The following is a 25,946-nucleotide window of genomic DNA, read 5'->3' as shown; positions in this document are numbered from 1 at the left end:
ATTGGGGCCACTGTAATTGGGACACTGGGGACACTGGGGACACTGGGGACATTGGGGACATTGGGGTGGGGATGCTGGGGACTTTGGAGACTTTGGGGAGATTGGGGTTGGGATGTTGGTGACTTTGGGGACATTGGGGACATTGGGGTCAGGATGTTGGGGTCACCATGGTTGGGACATTGGGGACAGTGGGGACATTGGGGTCGGGATGCTGGGGACTTTGGGGACATTGGGGACATTGGGGTCAGGATGTTGGGGTCACCATGGTTGGGGCATTGGGGACACTGGGGACATTGGGGTTGGGATATTGGTGACTTTGGGGACTTTGGGGACATTGGGGATGTGCTATGGGGGACATTGGGGACATTGGGGTTGGGATGTTGGGGACACCATGGTTGGGACATTGGGGCCACTGTAATTGGGACACTGGGGACACTGGGGACACTGGGGACATTGGGGACATTGGGGTGGGGATGCTGGGGACTTTGGAGACTTTGGGGAGATTGGGGTTGGGATGTTGGTGACTTTGGGGACATTGGGGACATTGGGGTCAGGATGTTGGGGTCACCATGGTTGGGACATTGGGGACAGTGGGGACATTGGGGTCGGGATGCTGGGGACTTTGGGGACATTGGGGACATTGGGGTCAGGATGTTGGGGTCACCATGGTTGGGGCATTGGGGACACTGGGGACATTGGGGTTGGGATATTGGTGACTTTGGGGACTTTGGGGACATTGGGGATGTGCTATGGGGGACATTGGGGACATTGGGGTTGGGATGTTGGGGACACCATGGTTGGGACATTGGGGCCACTGTAATTGGGACACTGGGGACACTGGGGACACTGGGGACATTGGGGACATTGGGGTGGGGATGCTGGGGACTTTGGAGACTTTGGGGAGATTGGGGTTGGGATGTTGGTGACTTTGGGGACATTGGGGACATTGGGGTCAGGATGTTGGGGTCACCATGGTTGGGACATTGGGGACTTTGGGGCCACTGTAGTTGGGACACTGGGGACACTGGGGACACTGGGGACACTGGGGACATTGGGGTGGGGATGCTGGGGACTTTGGAGACTTTGGGGAGATTGGGGTTGGGATGTTGGTGACTTTGGGGACATTGGGGACATTGGGGTCAGGATATTGGGGTCACCATGGTTGGGGCATTGGGGACACTGGGGACATTGGGGTTGGGATATTGGTGACTTTGGGGACATTGGGGACATTGGGGATGTGCTATGGGGGACATTGGGGACATTGGGGTTGGGATGTTGGGGTCACCATGGTTGGGACATTGGGGACAGTGGGGACATTGGGGTCGGGATGCTGGGGACTTTGGGGACATTGGGGACATTGGGGTCAGGATGTTGGGGTCACCATGGTTGGGGCATTGGGGACACTGGGGACATTGGGGTTGGGATATTGGTGACTTTGGGGACTTTGGGGACTTTGGGGATGTGCTGTGGGGGACATTGGGGACATTGGGGTTGGGATGTTGGGGTCACCATGGTTGGGACACTGGGGACATTGGGGTTGGGATATTGGTGACTTTGGGGACATTGGGGACATTGGGGATGTGCTATGGGGGACATTGGGGACATTGGGGTTGGGATGTTGGTGACTTTGGGGACATTGGGGACATTGGGGATGTGCTATGGGGGACATTGGGGACATTGGGGTTGGGATGTTGGGGTCACCATGGTTGGGACATTGGGGCCACTGTAGTTGGGACACTGGGGACACTGGGGACATTGGGGTCGGGATGCTGGGAACTTTGGAGACTTTGGGGAGATTGGGGACATTGGGGTTGGGATACTGGGGACACTGGGACATTGGGGACATTGGGGTGGGGATACTGGGGACTTTGGAGACTTTGGGGAGATTGGGGTTGGGATGTTGGTGACTTTGGGGACATTGGGGACATTGGGGTCAGGATATTGGGGCCACTGTAGTTGGGACACTGGGGACTTTGCGGACATTGGGGATGTGCTATGGGGGACATTGGGCACATTGGGGTCAGGATTTTGGGGACATTGGGGACATTGGGGACATGGGGGTCATGATGTTGGGGACATTGGGGTGGGGATGCTGGGGACATTGGAGACTTTGGGGAGATTGGGGTTGGGATACTGGTGACTTTGGGGACATTGGGGACATTGGGGTCAGGATGTTGGGGTCACCATGGTTGGGACATTGGGGACTTTGGGGACTTTGGGGACATTGGGGATGTGCTATGGGGGACATTGGGGACATTGGGGTTGGGATGTTGGGGACACCATGGTTGGGACATTGGGGTTCGGATACTGGGGACACTGAGGACATTGGGGACATTGGGGTCAGGATTTTGGGGACATTGGGGACATTGGGGACATTGGGGTCAGAATGTTGGGGACACCATGGTTGGGACTTTGGGGACTTTGGGGACATTGGGGATGTGCTATGGGGGACACTGGGGACATTGGGGTTGGGATGTTGGGGTCACCATGGTTGGGACATTGGGGACTTTGGGGCCACTGTAGTTGGGACACTGGGGACACTGGGGACATTGGGGTCGGGATGCTGGGAACTTTGGAGACTTTGGGGAGATTGGGGTTGGGATGTTGGTGACTTTGGGGACATTGGGGTCGGGACGTTGGGAATCCCGACGAATCTGGGGCCGCTGTCTTTGAGATATTGGGGGCCACTGGGGCCATCAGACCCGGATGTTGGGGACATGGTTGTCCCCACGTCCCCAGCTGGGGTCCCCCACGGCGCTGGCCGACCCCGAGACGGAGCAGAGGCTGCGAGGGGCGGCGCTGAGGGGGGGTCACACCCTCTACGTCCCCCGTGGGGCCCTGTGGGGTTGCGAGGACATCCGGCGCATGGATGACAGCGGGGCGCTGGCCGTGAGCATTTGGGGACAACGGTGACATTGGACGCCGCGGGGTTGGGGACGTTGTGGGGGTTGGGGACACCGTTGAGGTTGGGGAAGGCGGGGGGTTGAGGGCACCGAGGGGGCAGAGTGGGGTCTGGGGACACCGTGGGGTTGGGGACAGCATAGAGGTTGGGGACACCGAGGGGACACCGTGGGGTTGGGGACACCAAGGAGACACTGTGGGGTTGGGGACACTGTGGGGTTGGGGACGTTGTGGGGGTTGGGGACACCGTTGAGGTTGGGGAAGGCGGGGGGTTGAGGGCACCGAGGGGGCAGAGTGGGGTCTGGGGACACTGTGGGGTTGGGGACAGCATAGAGGTTGGGGACACCGAGGGGACACTGTGGGGTTGGGGACACTGTGGGGTTGGGGACAGCATAGAGGTTGGGGACACCAAGGGGATACTGTGGGGTTGGGGACACCATAGGGTTGGGGACACCAAGGGGACACTGTGGGGTTGGGGACAGCATAGAGGTTGGGGACACCGAGGGGATGCTGTGGGGTTGGGGACACCATAGGGTTGGGGACACCAAGGGGACACTGTGGGGTTGGGGACACTGTGGGGTTGGGGACAGCATAGAGGTTGGGGACACCAAGGGGACACTGTGGGGTTGGGGACACCATAGAGCTTGGGGACACCAAAGGGACACTGTGGGGTTGGGGACACCGTAGGGCTGGGGACACCATAGAGGTAGGGGACACCAAGGGGACACTGTGGGGTTGGGGACACCAAAGGGACACTGTGGGTTTGGGGACACCATAGGGCAGGGGACAGCATAGAGGTTGGGGACACCGAAGGGACACTGTGGGGTTGGGGACACCATAGGGTTGGGGACACCATAGAGGTTGGTGACACTGAGGGGACACCATGGAGTTGGGGACACCAAGGGGACGCTGTGGGGTTGGGGACACCAAAGGGACACTGTGGGTTTGGGGACACTGTAGGGTTGGGGACATCATAGAGGCTGGGGACACCAAGGAGACACTGTGGGGTTGGGGACACCAAAGGGACACCATGGGGTTGGGGTCACTGTAGGGTTGGGGACATCATAGAGCTTGGGGACACCAAGGGGACACTGTGGAGTTGGGGACACTGTGGGGTTGGGGACAGCATAGAGGTTGGGGACACCAAGGGGACACTGTGGGGTTGGGGACACCATAGAGGTTGGGGACACCAAGGGGACACTGTGGGGTTGGGGACACCATAGATCTTGATGACACCATGGAGTTTGGGGACACAAAAGAGCTTGGGGACACCAAGGGAACACCATGGGATTGGGGACATCATCCCACCCTGGTGACCACCAGAAGATTTGGGGACATCATCCCACCTTGGTGACCACCAAAGTGCTTTGGGGACATCGTCCCACCTTGGTGACCACCACAAGGTTTGGGGACATTATGTCACCTTGGTGACCACCGTAGGACTTTGGGGACATCATGTCACCTTGGTGACCACCACAAGGTTTGGGGACAACGTCCCACCTTGGTGACCACCACAAGGTTTGGGGACATTATGTCACCTTGGTGACCACCAAAGTGCTTTGGGGACATCGTCCCACCCTGGTGACCACCGTAGGACTTTGGGGACATCATCCCACCTTGGTGACCACTGTAGGACTTTGGGGACATCATGTCACCTTGGTGACCACCACAAGGTTTGGGGACATCGTCCCACCTTGGTGACCACCAGAAGATTTGGGGACATCGTCCCACCTTGGTGACCACCGTAGGACTTTGGGGACATCATGTCACCTTGGTGACCACCAGAAGATTTGGGGACATCGTCCCACCTTGGTGACCACCACAAGGTTTGGGGACATCATCCCACCCTGGTGACCACCGTAGGACTTTGGGGACATCGTCCCACCTTGGTGACCACCACAAGGTTTGGGGACATTGTCCCATCTTGGTGACCACTGTAGGACTTTGGGGACAACGTCCCACCTTGGTGACCACCAAAGTGCTTTGGGGACAACGTCCCACCTTGGTGACCACCAGAAGATTTGGGGACATCGTCCCACCTTGGTGACCACTGTAGGACTTTGGGGACAACGTCCCACCTTGGTGACCACCATAGGACTTTGGGGACATCATCACGACCACACAGCGCTGGGTGACACCGTGTCACCCCCCCTTCCCCCCCCGCAGGCTCTGAAGGTGACGATGACGAAGGCTCCTCAGAGCTTCCGCCTTCAGGGCTGGCTTCAGGAGCGCCTGGTGGCCGCGGTGGCATCTGGTGGCCGCGTCGTCCTCTACGAGGGTCCCCTGCGTCCCCTTTGTCCCCTGGCGCCCAACAACGTCAACACGATGGCGGCCGCGGCGGTGGCGGCTCCCAGCCTCGGCTTCGATGGCGTCCAAGCCTGCTTGGTGGCCGACCCCAGGTAGGGGACAGTTGGGCACCGGTGTCACCTCTTGGGGGTGACATCAAGTCTTGGGGGTGACATCAAGTCTTGGGGGTGACATCAAGTCTTGGGGGTGGCACCTCTTGGGGGTGACATCAAGTCTTGGGGGTGACATCAAGTCTTGGGGGTGGCACCTCTTGGGGGTGACATCAAGTCTTGGGGGTGGCACCTCTTGGTGGTGGCACCTCTTGGGGGTGACATCAAGTCTTGGGGGTGACATCAAGTCTTGGGGGTGGCACCTCTTGGGGGTGGCACCTCTTGGGGGTGACATCAAGTCTTGGTGGTGTCACCTCTTGGGGGTGACATCAAGTCTTGGGGGTGACATCAAGTCTTGGGGGTGGCACCTCTTGGGGGTGACATCAAGTCTTGGGGGTGACATCAAGTCTTGGGGGTGGCACCTCTTGGGGGTGACATCAAGTCTTGGGGGTGGCACCTCTTGGTGGTGGCACCTCTTGGGGGTGACATCAAGTCTTGGGGGTGACATCAAGTCTTGGGGGTGGCACCTCTTGGGGGTGGCACCTCTTGGGGGTGACATCAAGTCTTGGTGGTGTCACCTCTTGGGGGTGACATCAAGTCTTGGGGGTGACATCAAGTCTTGGGGGTGGCACCTCTTGGGGGTGACATCAAGTCTTGGGGGTGACATCAAGTCTTGGTGGTGGCACCTCTTGGGGGTGGCACCTCTTGGGGGTGACATCAAGTCTTGGTGGTGTCACCTCTTGGGGGTGGCACCTCTTGGGGGTGACATCAAGTCTTGGGGGTGACATCAAGTCTTGGTGGTGGCACCTCTTGGGGGTGGCACCTCTTGGGGGTGACATCAAGTCTTGGGGGTGTCACCTCTTGGGGGTGGCACCTCTTGGGGGTGACATCAAGTCTTGGGGGTGACATCAAGTCTTGGGGGTGGCACCTCTTGGGGGTGACATCAAGTCTTGGGGGTGACATCAAGTCTTGGGGGTGACATCAAGTCTTGGGGGTGGCACCTCTTGGGGGTGACATCAAGTCTTGGGGGTGACATCAAGTCTTGGGGGTGGCACCTCTTGGGGGTGGCACCTCCTGGTGGCATCAAGTCTTGGGGGTGTCACCTCCTGGTGGTTGTCACCTCCTGGTGGCATCTGTTGGTGGTGTCACCTCTTGGGGGTGTCATCAAGTCTTGGTGGTGTCACCTCTTGGGGGTGGCACCTCCTGGTGGCATCAAGTCTTGGGGGTGTCACCTCTTGGTGGTGGCACCTCCTGTGGTTGTCACCTCCTGGTGGCACCTCTTGGGGGTGACATCAAGTGTTGGTGGTGTCACCTCTTGGGGGTGTTGTCTCTTGGTGGTGTCACCTCCTGGTGGTGTCACCTCCTGGTGGTGTCATTCTGGGTGTCACCTCCTGGCGGCATCAAGTCTTGGTGGTGTCACCTCCTGGTGGCATCTGTTGGTGGTGTCACCTCTTGGGGGTGACATCAAGTCTTGGTGGTGTCACCTCTTGGTGTCAACTCTTGGTGGTGTCACCTCCTGGTGGCATCAAGTCTTGGGGGTGTCACCTCCTGGTGGTTGTCACCTCCTGGTGGCATCTGTTGGTGGTGTCACCTCCTGGTGGCATTGAGTCTTGGTGGTGTCACCTCCTGGTGGTGTCACCTCCTGTGGTTGTCACCTCCTGGTGGCATCTGTTGGTGGTGTCACCTCCTGGTGGCATCAAGTCTCGGTGTTGTCACCTCCTGGAGGTGTCACCCTTGGTGGTGTCACCTCCTAGAGGTGTCAACCTCCTGGTGTCACCTCCTGATGTCACCAACTGGGACACGGAGAGCAGAGGGACACCGTGGGGTGTTGTGACCCCGATGTCACCTCGTGTCACCAGATGGGTGACAGCCACCATTGGTGTCACCTCCAGGTGGTGTCACCCCTTTGAGATGTCACCTCCTGGAGGTGTCACATCCTGGTGTCACCTCCTGATGTCACCAACTGGGCCACAGTGAGCAAAGGGACACCGTGGGGGTTTGTGACCCCGATGTCACCTCGTGTCACCAGATGGGTGACAGCCACCATTGGTGTCACCTCCAGGTGGTGTCACCCCTTTGAGATGTCACCTCCTCAAGGTGTCACCTCCTGGTGTCACCAACTGGGACACAGAGAGCAGAGGGACACCGTTGGGCGTTGTGACCCCGATGTCACCTCGTGTCACCAGATGGGTGACAGCCACCACTGATGTCACCTCCTGGAGGTGTCACCCCTTCGAGATGTCACCTCCTGGAGGTGTCACATCCTGGTGTCACCTCCTGATGTCACCAACTGGGCCACAGAGAGCAAAGGGACACCGTGGGGGTTTGTGACCCCGATGTCACCGCGTGTCACCAGATGGGTGACAGCCACCATTGGTGTCACCTCCAGGTGGTGTCACCCCTTGGAGATGTCACCTCCTGGAGGTGTCACATCCTGGTGTCACCTCCTGATGTCACCAACTGGGCCACGGAGAGCAGAGGGACACCGTGGAGCGTTGTGACCCCGATGTCACCTCGTGTCACCAGATGAGTGACAACCACCATTGGTGTCACCTCCTGGAGGTGTCACCCCTTGGAGATGTCACCCCTTGGAGGTGTCACCTCCTGATGTCACCAACTGGGACACGGAGAGCAGAGGGACACCGTGGGGGTTTGTGACCCCGATGTCACCTCGTGTCACCAGATGGGTGACAGCCACCACTGATGTCACCTCCTGGAGGTGTCACCCCTTCGAGATGTCACCTCCTGGAGGTGTCACATCCTGGTGTCACCTCCTGATGTCACCAACTGGGCCACAGTGAGCAAAGGGACACCGTGGGGCGCTGTGACCCCGATGTCACCTCGTGTCACCTCACACCCCTCTCAATGCCACCACAACTGTCCCCAAATGTCCCTATTGGAAACGTTGAAGGTCCAAGTGTCACCTTTGTCACCTCCTGGTCCCCGCAGTGTCCCCGACTGGCACGTGGTGGAGGTGGAGGTGACCGGCAGAGGTGACAAAGGTGACAAAGGCAGAGCCCTGCGTGTCACCAGCACCCGAAGGAACCCCGCGGCCACCGGCGCTGTCACCGGCGAGGCCACCAAGGCTGCCTTCTGGAGCAGCGTCCTGGGTGGGCTTTTGTCACCTAATGTCACCTCCTGTCACCTTGTCACCTCCTGTCACCTGTCACTGTGTCACCTCCCGTCCCCTCCTGTCATTGTGTCACCTCCTGTCACCTCCTGTCACTGTATCCCCTCCTGTCAGTGCGTCACCTCCTGTCCCCTCCTGTCACCATGTCACCTCCTGTCCCCTCCTGTCATTGTGTCACCTCCTGTCCTCTCCTGTCACCATGTCACCTCCTGTCACCTCCTGTCCCCTCCTGTCCCCTTGTCACCTCCTGTCCCCTCCTGTCAGTGCGTCACCTCCTGTCCCCTCCTGTCACCATGTCACCTCTTGTCCTCTCCTGTCACCATGTCACCTCCTGTCACCTGTCACTGTGTCACCTCCTGTCCCCTCCTGTCATTGTGTCACCTCCTGTCACCTCCTGTCACTGTATCCCCTCCTGTCAGTGCGTCACCTCCTGTCCCCTCCTGTCACCATGTCACCTCCTGTCCCCTCCCATCATTGTGTCACCTCCTGTCCTCTCCTGTCCCCATGTCACCTCCTGTCCCCTCCTGTCACCATGTCACCTCCTGTCCCCTCCCATCATTGTGTCACCTCCTGTCCTCTCCTGTCCCCATGTCACCTCCTGTCCCCTCCTGTCACCATGTCACCTCCTGTCCCCTCCCATCATTGTGTCACCTCCTGTCCCCTCCTGTCATTGTGTCACCTCCTGTCTCCTCCTGTCCCCCTGTCCCCTCCTGTCCCCTCCTGTCACCGTGTCACCTCTGGTCACCGTGTCACCTCTTGTTGTTGTGTCACCTCCTGTCACCTCCTGTCACCTTGTCACCTTCTGTCCTCTCCTGTCATCTTGTCACCTCCTGTCCCCTTCTGTCCCCATGTCACCTCCTGCCCCCTCCGGTCATTGTGTCACCTCCTGTCACCGTGTCATCTCCGGTCACCTCCTGTCACCATGTCACCTCCTGTCCCCTCCTGTCACCGTGTCACCTCTGGTCACCATGTCACCTCTTGTTGTTGTGTCACCTCCTGTCACCATGTCACCTCCTGTCCCCTCCTGTCACCGCGTCACCTCCTGTCTCCTCCTGTCCCCATGTCCCCTCCTGTCCCCTCCTGTCCCCATGTCCCCTCCTGTCCCTGTGTCACCTCTGGTCACCGTGTCACCTCTTGTTGTTGTGTCACCTCCTGTCCCCTCCTGTCATCTTGTCACCTCCTGTCACCTCCTGTTACCGTGTCACCTCCTGTCCCCTCCCATCATTGTGTCCCCTCCTGTCCCCTCCTGTCACCTTGTCACCTCCTGTCACCTTCTGTCACTGCGTCACCTCCTGTCCCCTCCTGTCATTGTGTCACCTCTTGTCACCTTCTGTCACTGCGTCACCTCCTGTCCCCTCCTGTCCCCTCCTGTCCCCATGTCACCTCCTGTCCCCTCCTGTCATTGTGTCACCCCAAATCCCCCATATCCACCCCAAATCCCCAATACGTCCCCATGACCCCAAATCCCCCATATCCCCCCACATCCCAAAATGTCCCCAAAACCCCAAAACCCCCCCACGACCCCAATACATCCCCCAATCCCCCATAACCCTCCCCAAATCCCCCATATCCACCCCATATTCCCAATACGACCCCCATAACCCCCCCAATCCCCCATATCCACCCCAAATCCCCATTACGTCCCCATGACCCCAAATCCCCCATATCCACCCCAAATCCCCCCCACATCCCTTCATGCCCCCAAAACCCCAAACCCCCCCACGACCCCAATACATCTCCCAATCCCCCATAACCCCGCAATTACCCCATATCCACCCCAAATCCCCATTACGTCCCCAAGATCCCAAATCCCCCATATCCACCCCAAATCCCCCCCACATCTCCACGTCCCTTCATGCCCCCAAAACCCCAAATCCCCCCACGACCCCAAAATGTCCCCAAATCCCCCAGAACCCCAATACATCCCAATGCCCCCCAATCCCCCATATGGCCCCAAATCCCCCATATTCCTCCCAGATCCCAAAGTGTCCCCAAAACCCCAAAACCCCCCACGACCCCAATACATTCCCCATATCCCCCATAACCCTGCAATTCCCCCATATCCACCCCAAATCCCCATTACATCCCCAAGATCCCAAATCCCCCATATCCTCCCCAAATCCCCAGTACGTCCCCATGACCCCAAATCCCCCATATCCCCCCCAAATCCCCCAAATCCCCCCCAAATCCCTTCATACCCCCAAAACCCCAAACACCCCATGACCCCATAACCCCCCCAAATCCCCCATAACCCCAATACATCCCAATGCCCCCCAATCCCCCATATGGCCCCAAATCCCCCATATCCCCTCAGATCCCAAAATGTCCCCCAAAACCCCAAACCCCCCCACGACCCCAAAATGTCCCCAAATCCCCCATATCCCCAATACATCCCAATGCCCCCAAATCCCCCATATGGCCCCAAATCCCCCATATCACCCCCAGATCCCATAATGTCCCCAAAACCCCAATCCCACCCACGACCCCAATACATCCCCAATCCCCCATATCCACCCCAAATCCCCAATACGTCCCCCTGACCCCAAATCCCCCACATCCACCCCAAATCCCCGCCACATCCCCACATCCCTTCATGCCCCCAAAACCCCAAACCCCCCCCGACCCCAAAATGTCCCCAAATCCCCCATAACCCCCCCAAATCCCCCATAACCCCAATACATCCCAATGCCCCCCAATCCCCCATATGGCCCCAAATCCCCCATATCCCCTCAGATCCCAAAATGTCCCCCAAAACCCCAAACCCCCCCACGACCCCAAAATGTCCCCAAATCCCCCATATCCCCAATACATCCCAATGCCCCCAAATCCCCCATATGGCCCCAAATCCCCCATATCACCCCCAGATCCCATAATGTCCCCAAAACCCCAATCCCACCCACGACCCCAATACATCCCCAATCCCCCATATCCACCCCAAATCCCCAATACGTCCCCCTGACCCCAAATCCCCCACATCCACCCCAAATCCCCGCCACATCCCCACATCCCTTCATGCCCCCAAAACCCCAAACCCCCCCCGACCCCAAAATGTCCCCAAATCCCCCATAACCCCCCCAAATCCCCCATAACCCCAATACATCCCAATGCCCCCCAATCCCCCATATGGCCCCAAATCCCCCATATCCCCTCAGATCCCAAAATGTCCCCCAAAACCCCAAACCCCCCCACGACCCCAAAATGTCCCCAAATCCCCCATATCCCCAATACATCCCAATGCCCCCAAATCCCCCATATGGCCCCAAATCCCCCATATCACCCCCAGATCCCATAATGTCCCCAAAACCCCAATCCCACCCACGACCCCAATACATCCCCAATCCCCCATATCCACCCCAAATCCCCAATACGTCCCCCTGACCCCAAATCCCCCACATCCACCCCAAATCCCCGCCACATCCCCACATCCCTTCATGCCCCCAAAACCCCAAACCCCCCCCGACCCCAAAATGTCCCCAAATCCCCCATAACCCCCCCAAATCCCCCATAACCCCAATACATCCCAATGCCCCCCAATCCCCCATATGGCCCCAAATCCCCCATATCCCCTCAGATCCCAAAATGTCCCCCAAAACCCCAAACCCCCCCACGACCCCAAAATGTCCCCAAATCCCCCATATCCCCAATACATCCCAATGCCCCCAAATCCCCCATATGGCCCCAAATCCCCCATATCACCCCCAGATCCCATAATGTCCCCAAAACCCCAATCCCACCCACGACCCCAATACATCCCCAATCCCCCATATCCACCCCAAATCCCCAATACGTCCCCCTGACCCCAAATCCCCCACATCCACCCCAAATCCCCGCCACATCCCCACATCCCTTCATGCCCCCAAAACCCCAAACCCCCCCCGACCCCAAAATGTCCCCAAATCCCCCATAACCCCCCCAAATCCCCCATAACCCCAATACATCCCAATGCCCCCCAATCCCCCATATGGCCCCAAATCCCCCATATCCCCTCAGATCCCAAAATGTCCCCCAAAACCCCAAACCCCCCCACGACCCCAAAATGTCCCCAAATCCCCCATATCCCCAATACATCCCAATGCCCCCAAATCCCCCATATGGCCCCAAATCCCCCATATCACCCCCAGATCCCATAATGTCCCCAAAACCCCAATCCCACCCACGACCCCAATACATCCCCAATCCCCCATATCCACCCCAAATCCCCAATACGTCCCCCTGACCCCAAATCCCCCACATCCACCCCAAATCCCCGCCACATCCCCACATCCCTTCATGCCCCCAAAACCCCAAACCCCCCCCGACCCCAAAATGTCCCCAAATCCCCCATAACCCCCCCAAATCCCCCATAACCCCAATACATCCCAATGCCCCCCAATCCCCCATATGGCCCCAAATCCCCCATATCCCCTCAGATCCCAAAATGTCCCCCAAAACCCCAAACCCCCCCACGACCCCAAAATGTCCCCAAATCCCCCATATCCCCAATACATCCCAATGCCCCCAAATCCCCCATATGGCCCCAAATCCCCCATATCACCCCCAGATCCCATAATGTCCCCAAAACCCCAATCCCACCCACGACCCCAATACATCCCCAATCCCCCATATCCACCCCAAATCCCCAATACGTCCCCCTGACCCCAAATCCCCCACATCCACCCCAAATCCCCGCCACATCCCCACATCCCTTCATGCCCCCAAAACCCCAAACCCCCCCCGACCCCAAAATGTCCCCAAATCCCCCATAACCCCCCCAAATCCCCCATAACCCCAATACATCCCAATGCCCCCCAATCCCCCATATGGCCCCAAATCCCCCATATCCCCTCAGATCCCAAAATGTCCCCCAAAACCCCAAACCCCCCCACGACCCCAAAATGTCCCCAAATCCCCCATATCCCCAATACATCCCAATGCCCCCAAATCCCCCATATGGCCCCAAATCCCCCATATCACCCCCAGATCCCATAATGTCCCCAAAACCCCAATCCCACCCACGACCCCAATACATCCCCAATCCCCCATATCCACCCCAAATCCCCAATACGTCCCCCTGACCCCAAATCCCCCACATCCACCCCAAATCCCCGCCACATCCCCACATCCCTTCATGCCCCCAAAACCCCAAACCCCCCCCGACCCCAAAATGTCCCCAAATCCCCCATAACCCCCCCAAATCCCCCATAACCCCAATACATCCCAATGCCCCCCAATCCCCCATATGGCCCCAAATCCCCCATATCCCCCCCAGACCCCAAAATGTCCCCCAAACCCCAACCCCCCCACGACCCCAACACATCCCCAATCCCACATAACCCCCCAAATCCCCCATATCCACCCCAAATCCCAATACCTCCCCATGACCCCAAATCCCCCATATCCCCCCAAATCCCCCCTACATCCCTTCATGCCCCCAAAACCCCAAACCCCCCCCGAACCCAAAATGTCCCCAAATCCCCCATATCCCCAATACGTCCCAATGCCCCCAAATCCCCCATATGGCCCCAAATCCCCCATATGGCCCCCAGATCCCAAAATGTCCCCAAAACCCCAAATCCCCCCATGACCCCAATACATCCCCCAATCCCCCATAACCCCGCAATTCCCCCATATCCACCCCAAATCCCAATACGTCCCCATGATCCCAAATCCCCCATATCCACCCCAAATCCCCCCCAAATCCCTTCATGCCCCCAAAACCCCAAACCCCCCCACGACCCCAAAATGTCCCCAAATCCCCCATAACCCCAATACATCCCAATGCCCCCCAATCCCCCATATGGCCCCAAATCCCCCATATCCCCCCCAGATCCCCATTCCATCCCCATGACCCCAAATCCCCCATATCCCCCCACATCCCAAAATGACCCCAAAACCCCAAAACCCCCCCACGACCCCAATACATCCCCCAATCCCCCATAACCCCGCAATTCCCCCATATCCACCCCAAATCCCCATTACGTCCCAATGACCCCAAATCCCCCATATCCACCCCAAATCCCCCCCACATCCCTTCATGCCCCCAAAACCCCAAACCCCCCCACGACCCCAAAATGTCCCCAAATCCCCCATAACCCCAATACATCCCAATGCCCCCAAATCCCCCATATGGCCCCAAATCCCCCATATCACCCCCAGATCCCAAAATGTCCCCAAAACCCCAAAACCCCCCACGACCCCAATACATCCCCCATATCCCCCATAACCCTGCAATTCCCCCATATCCACCCCAAAACTCCATTACGTCCCCAAGATCCCAAATCCCCCATATCCACCCCAAATCCCCCCTACATCCCTTCATGCCCCCAAAACCCCAAACCCCCCCCGACCCCAAAATGTCCCCAAATCCCCCATATCCCCAATACATCCCAATGCCCCCAAATCCCCCATATGGCCCCAAATCCCCCATATCACCCCCAGATCCCATAATGTCCCCAAAACCCCAATCCCACCCACGACCCCAATACATCCCCAATCCCCCATATCCACCCCAAATCCCCCATATCCACCCCAAATCCCCGCCACATCCCCACATCCCTTCATGCCCCCAAAACCCCAAACCCCACCCCGACCCCAAAATGTCCCCAAATCCCCCATAACCCCCCGAAATCCCCCATAACCCCAATACATCCCAATGCCCCCAAATCCCCCATATGGCCCCAAATCCCCCATATCCCCCCCAGATCCCATAATGTCCCCAAAACCCCAATCCCACCCACGACCCCAATACATCCCCAATCCCCCATATCCACCCCAAATCCCCAATACGTCCCCATGATCCCAAATCCCCCATATCCACCCCAAATCCCCCCCACATCCCTTCATGCCCCCAAAACCCCAAACACCCCCATGACCCCATAACCCCCCCAAATCCCCCATAACCCCAATACATCCCAATGCCCCCCAATCCCCCATATGGCCCCAAATCCCCCATATCCCCTCAGATCCCAAAATGTCCCCAAAACCCCAAACCCCCCCACGACCCCAATTGTCCCCAAATCCCCCATAACCGGCCAAATCCCCCATATCCACCCCAAATCCCCCCCACGTCCCTTCATGCCCCCAAAACCCCAAACCCCCCCACGACCCCAAAATGTCCCCAAATCCCCCATATCCCAAATACGTCCCCATGCCCCTCATCCCCCATAAGTCCCCCAAATCCCCCATATCCACCCCAAATCCTAATACCTCCCCATGACCCCAAATCCCCCATATCCCCCCAAATCCCCCCTACGTCCCTTCATGCCCCCAAAACCCCAAACCCCCCCACGACCCCAAAATGTCCCCAAATCCCCCATATCCCAAATACATCCCAATGCCCCTCATCCCCCATATGGCCCCAAATCCCCCAGATCCCCCCCAGATCCCAAAATGTCCCCAAAACCCCAAAACCCCCCACGACCCCAATACATCCCCAATCCCCCATAACCCCGCAATTCCCCCATATCCACCCCAAATCCCCCCCACATCCCTTCATGCCCCCAAAACCCCAAACCCCCCCACGACCCCAATACATCTCCCAATCCCCCATAACCCCGCAATTACCCCATATCCACCCCAAATCCCCATTACGTCCCCAAGATCCCAAATCCCCCATATCCACCCCAAATCCCCCCCACATCTCCACGTCCCTTCATGCCCCCAAAACCCCAAATCCCCCCACGACCCCAAAATGTCCCCAAATCCCCCAGAACCCCAATACATCCCAATGCCCCCCAATCCCCCATATGGCCCCAAATCCCCCATATTCCTCCCAGATCCCAAAGTGTCCCCAAAACCCCAAAACCCCCCACGACCCCAATACATTCCCCATATCCCCCATAACCCTGCAATTCCCCCATATCCACCCCAAATCCCCATTACATCCCCAAGATCCCAAATCCCCCATATCCTCCCCAAATCCCCAGTACGTCCCCATGACCCCAAATCCCCCATATCCCCCCCAAATCCCCCAAATCCCCCCCAAATCCCTTCATACCCCCAAAACCCCAAACACCCCATGACCCCATAACCCCCCCAAATCCCCCATAACCCCAATACATCCCAATGCCCCCCAATCCCCCATATGGCCCCAAATCCCCCATATCCCCTCAGATCCCAAAATGTCCCCCAAAACCCCAAACCCCCCCACGACCCCAAAATGTCCCCAAATCCCCCATATCCCCAATACATCCCAATGCCCCCAAATCCCCCATATGGCCCCAAATCCCCCATATCACCCCCAGATCCCATAATGTCCCCAAAACCCCAATCCCACCCACGACCCCAATACATCCCCAATCCCCCATATCCACCCCAAATCCCCAATACGTCCCCCTGACCCCAAATCCCCCACATCCACCCCAAATCCCCGCCACATCCCCACATCCCTTCATGCCCCCAAAACCCCAAACCCCCCCCGACCCCAAAATGTCCCCAAATCCCCCATAACCCCCCCAAATCCCCCATAACCCCAATACATCCCAATGCCCCCCAATCCCCCATATGGCCCCAAATCCCCCATATCCCCTCAGATCCCAAAATGTCCCCCAAAACCCCAAACCCCCCCACGACCCCAAAATGTCCCCAAATCCCCCATATCCCCAATACATCCCAATGCCCCCAAATCCCCCATATGGCCCCAAATCCCCCATATCACCCCCAGATCCCATAATGTCCCCAAAACCCCAATCCCACCCACGACCCCAATACATCCCCAATCCCCCATATCCACCCCAAATCCCCAATACGTCCCCCTGACCCCAAATCCCCCACATCCACCCCAAATCCCCGCCACATCCCCACATCCCTTCATGCCCCCAAAACCCCAAACCCCCCCCGACCCCAAAATGTCCCCAAATCCCCCATAACCCCCCCAAATCCCCCATAACCCCAATACATCCCAATGCCCCCCAATCCCCCATATGGCCCCAAATCCCCCATATCCCCTCAGATCCCAAAATGTCCCCCAAAACCCCAAACCCCCCCACGACCCCAAAATGTCCCCAAATCCCCCATATCCCCAATACATCCCAATGCCCCCAAATCCCCCATATGGCCCCAAATCCCCCATATCACCCCCAGATCCCATAATGTCCCCAAAACCCCAATCCCACCCACGACCCCAATACATCCCCAATCCCCCATATCCACCCCAAATCCCCAATACGTCCCCCTGACCCCAAATCCCCCACATCCACCCCAAATCCCCGCCACATCCCCACATCCCTTCATGCCCCCAAAACCCCAAACCCCCCCCGACCCCAAAATGTCCCCAAATCCCCCATAACCCCCCCAAATCCCCCATAACCCCAATACATCCCAATGCCCCCCAATCCCCCATATGGCCCCAAATCCCCCATATCCCCTCAGATCCCAAAATGTCCCCCAAAACCCCAAACCCCCCCACGACCCCAAAATGTCCCCAAATCCCCCATATCCCCAATACATCCCAATGCCCCCAAATCCCCCATATGGCCCCAAATCCCCCATATCACCCCCAGATCCCATAATGTCCCCAAAACCCCAATCCCACCCACGACCCCAATACATCCCCAATCCCCCATATCCACCCCAAATCCCCAATACGTCCCCCTGACCCCAAATCCCCCACATCCACCCCAAATCCCCGCCACATCCCCACATCCCTTCATGCCCCCAAAACCCCAAACCCCCCCCGACCCCAAAATGTCCCCAAATCCCCCATAACCCCCCCAAATCCCCCATAACCCCAATACATCCCAATGCCCCCCAATCCCCCATATGGCCCCAAATCCCCCATATCCCCCCCAGACCCCAAAATGTCCCCCAAACCCCAACCCCCCCACGACCCCAACACATCCCCAATCCCACATAACCCCCCAAATCCCCCATATCCACCCCAAATCCCAATACCTCCCCATGACCCCAAATCCCCCATATCCCCCCAAATCCCCCCTACATCCCTTCATGCCCCCAAAACCCCAAACCCCCCCCGAACCCAAAATGTCCCCAAATCCCCCATATCCCCAATACGTCCCAATGCCCCCAAATCCCCCATATGGCCCCAAATCCCCCATATGGCCCCCAGATCCCAAAATGTCCCCAAAACCCCAAATCCCCCCATGACCCCAATACATCCCCCAATCCCCCATAACCCCGCAATTCCCCCATATCCACCCCAAATCCCAATACGTCCCCATGATCCCAAATCCCCCATATCCACCCCAAATCCCCCCCAAATCCCTTCATGCCCCCAAAACCCCAAACCCCCCCACGACCCCAAAATGTCCCCAAATCCCCCATAACCCCAATACATCCCAATGCCCCCCAATCCCCCATATGGCCCCAAATCCCCCATATCCCCCCCAGATCCCCATTCCATCCCCATGACCCCAAATCCCCCATATCCCCCCACATCCCAAAATGACCCCAAAACCCCAAAACCCCCCCACGACCCCAATACATCCCCCAATCCCCCATAACCCCGCAATTCCCCCATATCCACCCCAAATCCCCATTACGTCCCAATGACCCCAAATCCCCCATATCCACCCCAAATCCCCCCCACATCCCTTCATGCCCCCAAAACCCCAAACCCCCCCACGACCCCAAAATGTCCCCAAATCCCCCATAACCCCAATACATCCCAATGCCCCCAAATCCCCCATATGGCCCCAAATCCCCCATATCACCCCCAGATCCCAAAATGTCCCCAAAACCCCAAAACCCCCCACGACCCCAATACATCCCCCATATCCCCCATAACCCTGCAATTCCCCCATATCCACCCCAAAACTCCATTACGTCCCCAAGATCCCAAATCCCCCATATCCACCCCAAATCCCCCCTACATCCCTTCATGCCCCCAAAACCCCAAACCCCCCCCGACCCCAAAATGTCCCCAAATCCCCCATATCCCCAATACATCCCAATGCCCCCAAATCCCCCATATGGCCCCAAATCCCCCATATCACCCCCAGATCCCATAATGTCCCCAAAACCCCAATCCCACCCACGACCCCAATACATCCCCAATCCCCCATATCCACCCCAAATCCCCCATATCCACCCCAAATCCCCGCCACATCCCCACATCCCTTCATGCCCCCAAAACCCCAAACCCCACCCCGACCCCAAAATGTCCCCAAATCCCCCATAACCCCCCGAAATCCCCCATAACCCCAATACATCCCAATGCCCCCAAATCCCCCATATGGCCCCAAATCCCCCATATCCCCCCCAGATCCCATAATGTCCCCAAAACCCCAATCCCACCCACGACCCCAATACATCCCCAATCCCCCATATCCACCCCAAATCCCCAATACGTCCCCATGATCCCAAATCCCCCATATCCACCCCAAATCCCCCCCACATCCCTTCATGCCCCCAAAACCCCAAACACCCCCATGACCCCATAACCCCCCCAAATCCCCCATAACCCCAATACATCCCAATGCCCCCCAATCCCCCATATGGCCCCAAATCCCCCATATCCCCTCAGATCCCAAAATGTCCCCAAAACCCCAAACCCCCCCACGACCCCAATTGTCCCCAAATCCCCCATAACCGGCCAAATCCCCCATATCCACCCCAAATCCCCCCCACGTCCCTTCATGCCCCCAAAACCCCAAACCCCCCCACGACCCCAAAATGTCCCCAAATCCCCCATATCCCAAATACGTCCCCATGCCCCTCATCCCCCATAAGTCCCCCAAATCCCCCATATCCACCCCAAATCCTAATACCTCCCCATGACCCCAAATCCCCCATATCCCCCCAAATCCCCCCTACGTCCCTTCATGCCCCCAAAACCCCAAACCCCCCCACGACCCCAAAATGTCCCCAAATCCCCCATATCCCAAATACATCCCAATGCCCCTCATCCCCCATATGGCCCCAAATCCCCCAGATCCCCCCCAGATCCCAAAATGTCCCCAAAACCCCAAAACCCCCCACGACCCCAATACATCCCCAATCCCCCATAACCCCGCAATTCCCCCATATCCACCCCAAATCCCCCCCACATCCCTTCATGCCCCCAAAACCCCAAACCCCCCCACGACCCCAATACATCTCCCAATCCCCCATAACCCCGCAATTACCCCATATCCACCCCAAATCCCCATTACGTCCCCAAGATCCCAAATCCCCCATATCCACCCCAAATCCCCCCCACATCTCCACGTCCCTTCATGCCCCCAAAACCCCAAATCCCCCCACGACCCCAAAATGTCCCCAAATCCCCCAGAACCCCAATACATCCCAATGCCCCCCAATCCCCCATATGGCCCCAAATCCCCCATATTCCTCCCAGATCCCAAAGTGTCCCCAAAACCCCAAAACCCCCCACGACCCCAATACATTCCCCATATCCCCCATAACCCTGCAATTCCCCCATATCCACCCCAAATCCCCATTACATCCCCAAGATCCCAAATCCCCCATATCCTCCCCAAATCCCCAGTACGTCCCCATGACCCCAAATCCCCCATATCCCCCCCAAATCCCCCAAATCCCCCCCAAATCCCTTCATACCCCCAAAACCCCAAACACCCCATGACCCCATAACCCCCCCAAATCCCCCATAACCCCAATACATCCCAATGCCCCCCAATCCCCCATATGGCCCCAAATCCCCCATATCCCCTCAGATCCCAAAATGTCCCCCAAAACCCCAAACCCCCCCACGACCCCAAAATGTCCCCAAATCCCCCATATCCCCAATACATCCCAATGCCCCCAAATCCCCCATATGGCCCCAAATCCCCCATATCACCCCCAGATCCCATAATGTCCCCAAAACCCCAATCCCACCCACGACCCCAATACATCCCCAATCCCCCATATCCACCCCAAATCCCCAATACGTCCCCCTGACCCCAAATCCCCCACATCCACCCCAAATCCCCGCCACATCCCCACATCCCTTCATGCCCCCAAAACCCCAAACCCCCCCCGACCCCAAAATGTCCCCAAATCCCCCATAACCCCCCCAAATCCCCCATAACCCCAATACATCCCAATGCCCCCCAATCCCCCATATGGCCCCAAATCCCCCATATCCCCTCAGATCCCAAAATGTCCCCCAAAACCCCAAACCCCCCCACGACCCCAAAATGTCCCCAAATCCCCCATATCCCCAATACATCCCAATGCCCCCAAATCCCCCATATGGCCCCAAATCCCCCATATCACCCCCAGATCCCATAATGTCCCCAAAACCCCAATCCCACCCACGACCCCAATACATCCCCAATCCCCCATATCCACCCCAAATCCCCAATACGTCCCCCTGACCCCAAATCCCCCACATCCACCCCAAATCCCCGCCACATCCCCACATCCCTTCATGCCCCCAAAACCCCAAACCCCCCCCGACCCCAAAATGTCCCCAAATCCCCCATAACCCCCCCAAATCCCCCATAACCCCAATACATCCCAATGCCCCCCAATCCCCCATATGGCCCCAAATCCCCCATATCCCCTCAGATCCCAAAATGTCCCCCAAAACCCCAAACCCCCCCACGACCCCAAAATGTCCCCAAATCCCCCATATCCCCAATACATCCCAATGCCCCCAAATCCCCCATATGGCCCCAAATCCCCCATATCACCCCCAGATCCCATAATGTCCCCAAAACCCCAATCCCACCCACGACCCCAATACATCCCCAATCCCCCATATCCACCCCAAATCCCCAATACGTCCCCCTGACCCCAAATCCCCCACATCCACCCCAAATCCCCGCCACATCCCCACATCCCTTCATGCCCCCAAAACCCCAAACCCCCCCCGACCCCAAAATGTCCCCAAATCCCCCATAACCCCCCCAAATCCCCCATAACCCCAATACATCCCAATGCCCCCCAATCCCCCATATGGCCCCAAATCCCCCATATCCCCTCAGATCCCAAAATGTCCCCCAAAACCCCAAACCCCCCCACGACCCCAAAATGTCCCCAAATCCCCCATATCCCCAATACATCCCAATGCCCCCAAATCCCCCATATGGCCCCAAATCCCCCATATCACCCCCAGATCCCATAATGTCCCCAAAACCCCAATCCCACCCACGACCCCAATACATCCCCAATCCCCCATATCCACCCCAAATCCCCAATACGTCCCCCTGACCCCAAATCCCCCACATCCACCCCAAATCCCCGCCACATCCCCACATCCCTTCATGCCCCCAAAACCCCAAACCCCCCCCGACCCCAAAATGTCCCCAAATCCCCCATAACCCCCCCAAATCCCCCATAACCCCAATACATCCCAATGCCCCCCAATCCCCCATATGGCCCCAAATCCCCCATATCCCCCCCAGACCCCAAAATGTCCCCCAAACCCCAACCCCCCCACGACCCCAACACATCCCCAATCCCACATAACCCCCCAAATCCCCCATATCCACCCCAAATCCCAATACCTCCCCATGACCCCAAATCCCCCATATCCCCCCAAATCCCCCCTACATCCCTTCATGCCCCCAAAACCCCAAACCCCCCCCGAACCCAAAATGTCCCCAAATCCCCCATATCCCCAATACGTCCCAATGCCCCCAAATCCCCCATATGGCCCCAAATCCCCCATATGGCCCCCAGATCCCAAAATGTCCCCAAAACCCCAAATCCCCCCATGACCCCAATACATCCCCCAATCCCCCATAACCCCGCAATTCCCCCATATCCACCCCAAATCCCAATACGTCCCCATGATCCCAAATCCCCCATATCCACCCCAAATCCCCCCCAAATCCCTTCATGCCCCCAAAACCCCAAACCCCCCCACGACCCCAAAATGTCCCCAAATCCCCCATAACCCCAATACATCCCAATGCCCCCCAATCCCCCATATGGCCCCAAATCCCCCATATCCCCCCCAGATCCCCATTCCATCCCCATGACCCCAAATCCCCCATATCCCCCCACATCCCAAAATGACCCCAAAACCCCAAAACCCCCCCACGACCCCAATACATCCCCCAATCCCCCATAACCCCGCAATTCCCCCATATCCACCCCAAATCCCCATTACGTCCCAATGACCCCAAATCCCCCATATCCACCCCAAATCCCCCCCACATCCCTTCATGCCCCCAAAACCCCAAACCCCCCCACGACCCCAAAATGTCCCCAAATCCCCCATAACCCCAATACATCCCAATGCCCCCAAATCCCCCATATGGCCCCAAATCCCCCATATCACCCCCAGATCCCAAAATGTCCCCAAAACCCCAAAACCCCCCACGACCCCAATACATCCCCCATATCCCCCATAACCCTGCAATTCCCCCATATCCACCCCAAAACTCCATTACGTCCCCAAGATCCCAAATCCCCCATATCCACCCCAAATCCCCCCTACATCCCTTCATGCCCCCAAAACCCCAAACCCCCCCCGACCCCAAAATGTCCCCAAATCCCCCATATCCCCAATACATCCCAATGCCCCCAAATCCCCCATATGGCCCCAAATCCCCCATATCACCCCCAGATCCCATAATGTCCCCAAAACCCCAATCCCACCCACGACCCCAATACATCCCCAATCCCCCATATCCACCCCAAATCCCCCATATCCACCCCAAATCCCCGCCACATCCCCACATCCCTTCATGCCCCCAAAACCCCAAACCCCACCCCGACCCCAAAATGTCCCCAAATCCCCCATAACCCCCCGAAATCCCCCATAACCCCAATACATCCCAATGCCCCCAAATCCCCCATATGGCCCCAAATCCCCCATATCCCCCCCAGATCCCATAATGTCCCCAAAACCCCAATCCCACCCACGACCCCAATACATCCCCAATCCCCCATATCCACCCCAAATCCCCAATACGTCCCCATGATCCCAAATCCCCCATATCCACCCCAAATCCCCCCCACATCCCTTCATGCCCCCAAAACCCCAAACACCCCCATGACCCCATAACCCCCCCAAATCCCCCATAACCCCAATACATCCCAATGCCCCCCAATCCCCCATATGGCCCCAAATCCCCCATATCCCCTCAGATCCCAAAATGTCCCCAAAACCCCAAACCCCCCCACGACCCCAATTGTCCCCAAATCCCCCATAACCGGCCAAATCCCCCATATCCACCCCAAATCCCCCCCACGTCCCTTCATGCCCCCAAAACCCCAAACCCCCCCACGACCCCAAAATGTCCCCAAATCCCCCATATCCCAAATACGTCCCCATGCCCCTCATCCCCCATAAGTCCCCCAAATCCCCCATATCCACCCCAAATCCTAATACCTCCCCATGACCCCAAATCCCCCATATCCCCCCAAATCCCCCCTACGTCCCTTCATGCCCCCAAAACCCCAAACCCCCCCACGACCCCAAAATGTCCCCAAATCCCCCATATCCCAAATACATCCCAATGCCCCTCATCCCCCATATGGCCCCAAATCCCCCAGATCCCCCCCAGATCCCAAAATGTCCCCAAAACCCCAAAACCCCCCACGACCCCAATACATCCCCAATCCCCCATAACCCCGCAATTCCCCCATATCCACCCCAAATCCCCCCCACATCCCTTCATGCCCCCAAAACCCCAAACCCCCCCACGACCCCAAAATGTCCCCAAATCCCCCATAACCCCCCCAAATCCCCCATAACCCCAATACATCCCAATGCCCCCCAATCCCCCATATGGCCCCAAATCCCCCATATCCCCCCCAGATCCCAAAATGTCCCCAAAACCCCAAAACCCCCCACGACCCCAATACATTCCCCATATCCCCCATAACCCTGCAATTCCCCCATATCCACCCCAAAACCCCATTACGTCCCCAAGATCCCAAATCCCCCATATCCACCCCAAATCCCCAGTACGTCCCCATGACCCCAAATCCCCCATATCCCCCCCAAATCCCCCAAATCCCCCCCAAATCCCTTCATACCCCCAAAACCCCAAACACCCCCATGACCCCATAACCCCCCCAAATCCCCCATAACCCCAATACATCCCAATGCCCCCCAATCCCCCATATGGCCCCAAATCCCCCATATCCCCTCAGATCCCAAAATGTCCCCAAAACCCCAAACCCCCCCACGACCCCAAAATGTCCCCAAATCCCCCATATCCCCAATACATCCCAATGCCCCCAAATCCCCCATATGGCCCCAAATCCCCCATATCACCCCCAGATCCCATAATGTCCCCAAAACCCCAATCCCACCCACGACCCCAATACATCCCCAATCCCCCATATCCACCCCAAATCCCCAATACGTCCCCATGATCCCAAATCCCCCATATCCACCCCAAATCCCCCCCACGTCCCTTCATGCCCCCAAAACCCCAAACCCCCCCACGACCCCAAAATGTCCCCAAATCCCCCATAACCCCCCGAAATCCCCCATAACCCCAATACATCCCAATGCCCCCCAATCCCCCATATGGCCCCAAATCCCCCATATCCACCCCATATCCCCATTACGTCCCCATGTCCCCAAATCCCCCATATCCACCCCAAATCCCCCCCACATCCCTTCATGCCCCCAAAACCCCAAACCCCCCCACGACCCCAAAATGTCCCCAAAT

The 25,946-nt window shown here is 57.8% G+C and overlaps 1 protein-coding gene across 5 annotated transcripts in view; it reads left to right on the top strand.

Moving 5' to 3' along the window:
• ASPDH (aspartate dehydrogenase domain containing) overlaps window positions 1–25,946 on the top strand; it is a 59,006-nt gene that overhangs the window by 32,192 nt on the left and 868 nt on the right. For 4 of the 5 annotated variants that reach the window (XR_016460578.1, XM_090127419.1, XM_090127420.1 and 1 more), the window contains exons 5-7: window positions 2,740–2,889; window positions 5,068–5,300; window positions 8,247–8,407. Coding sequence is in view for 4 of the 5 variants with exons in the window: in XM_090127419.1 (XP_089983545.1) it covers window positions 2,740–2,889; window positions 5,068–5,300; window positions 8,247–8,407 (544 nt within the window). In the remaining variant the exon portion in view is untranslated. The remainder of the gene's footprint in view (window positions 1–2,739; window positions 2,890–5,067; window positions 5,301–8,246; window positions 8,408–25,946) is intronic. The other variant, XM_090127422.1, reaches the window with a different exon arrangement.

The sequence above is a fragment of the Phasianus colchicus genome, chromosome 31 (assembly GCF_987193195.1).
Source record: "Phasianus colchicus chromosome 31, bPhaCol1.hap1.1, whole genome shotgun sequence".
In the NCBI taxonomy this organism is placed as follows: Eukaryota; Metazoa; Chordata; class Aves; order Galliformes; family Phasianidae; genus Phasianus; species Phasianus colchicus.
Note: the sequence above shows the minus strand (reverse complement) of the source record. Positions and strands in the feature narration are given on the sequence as shown.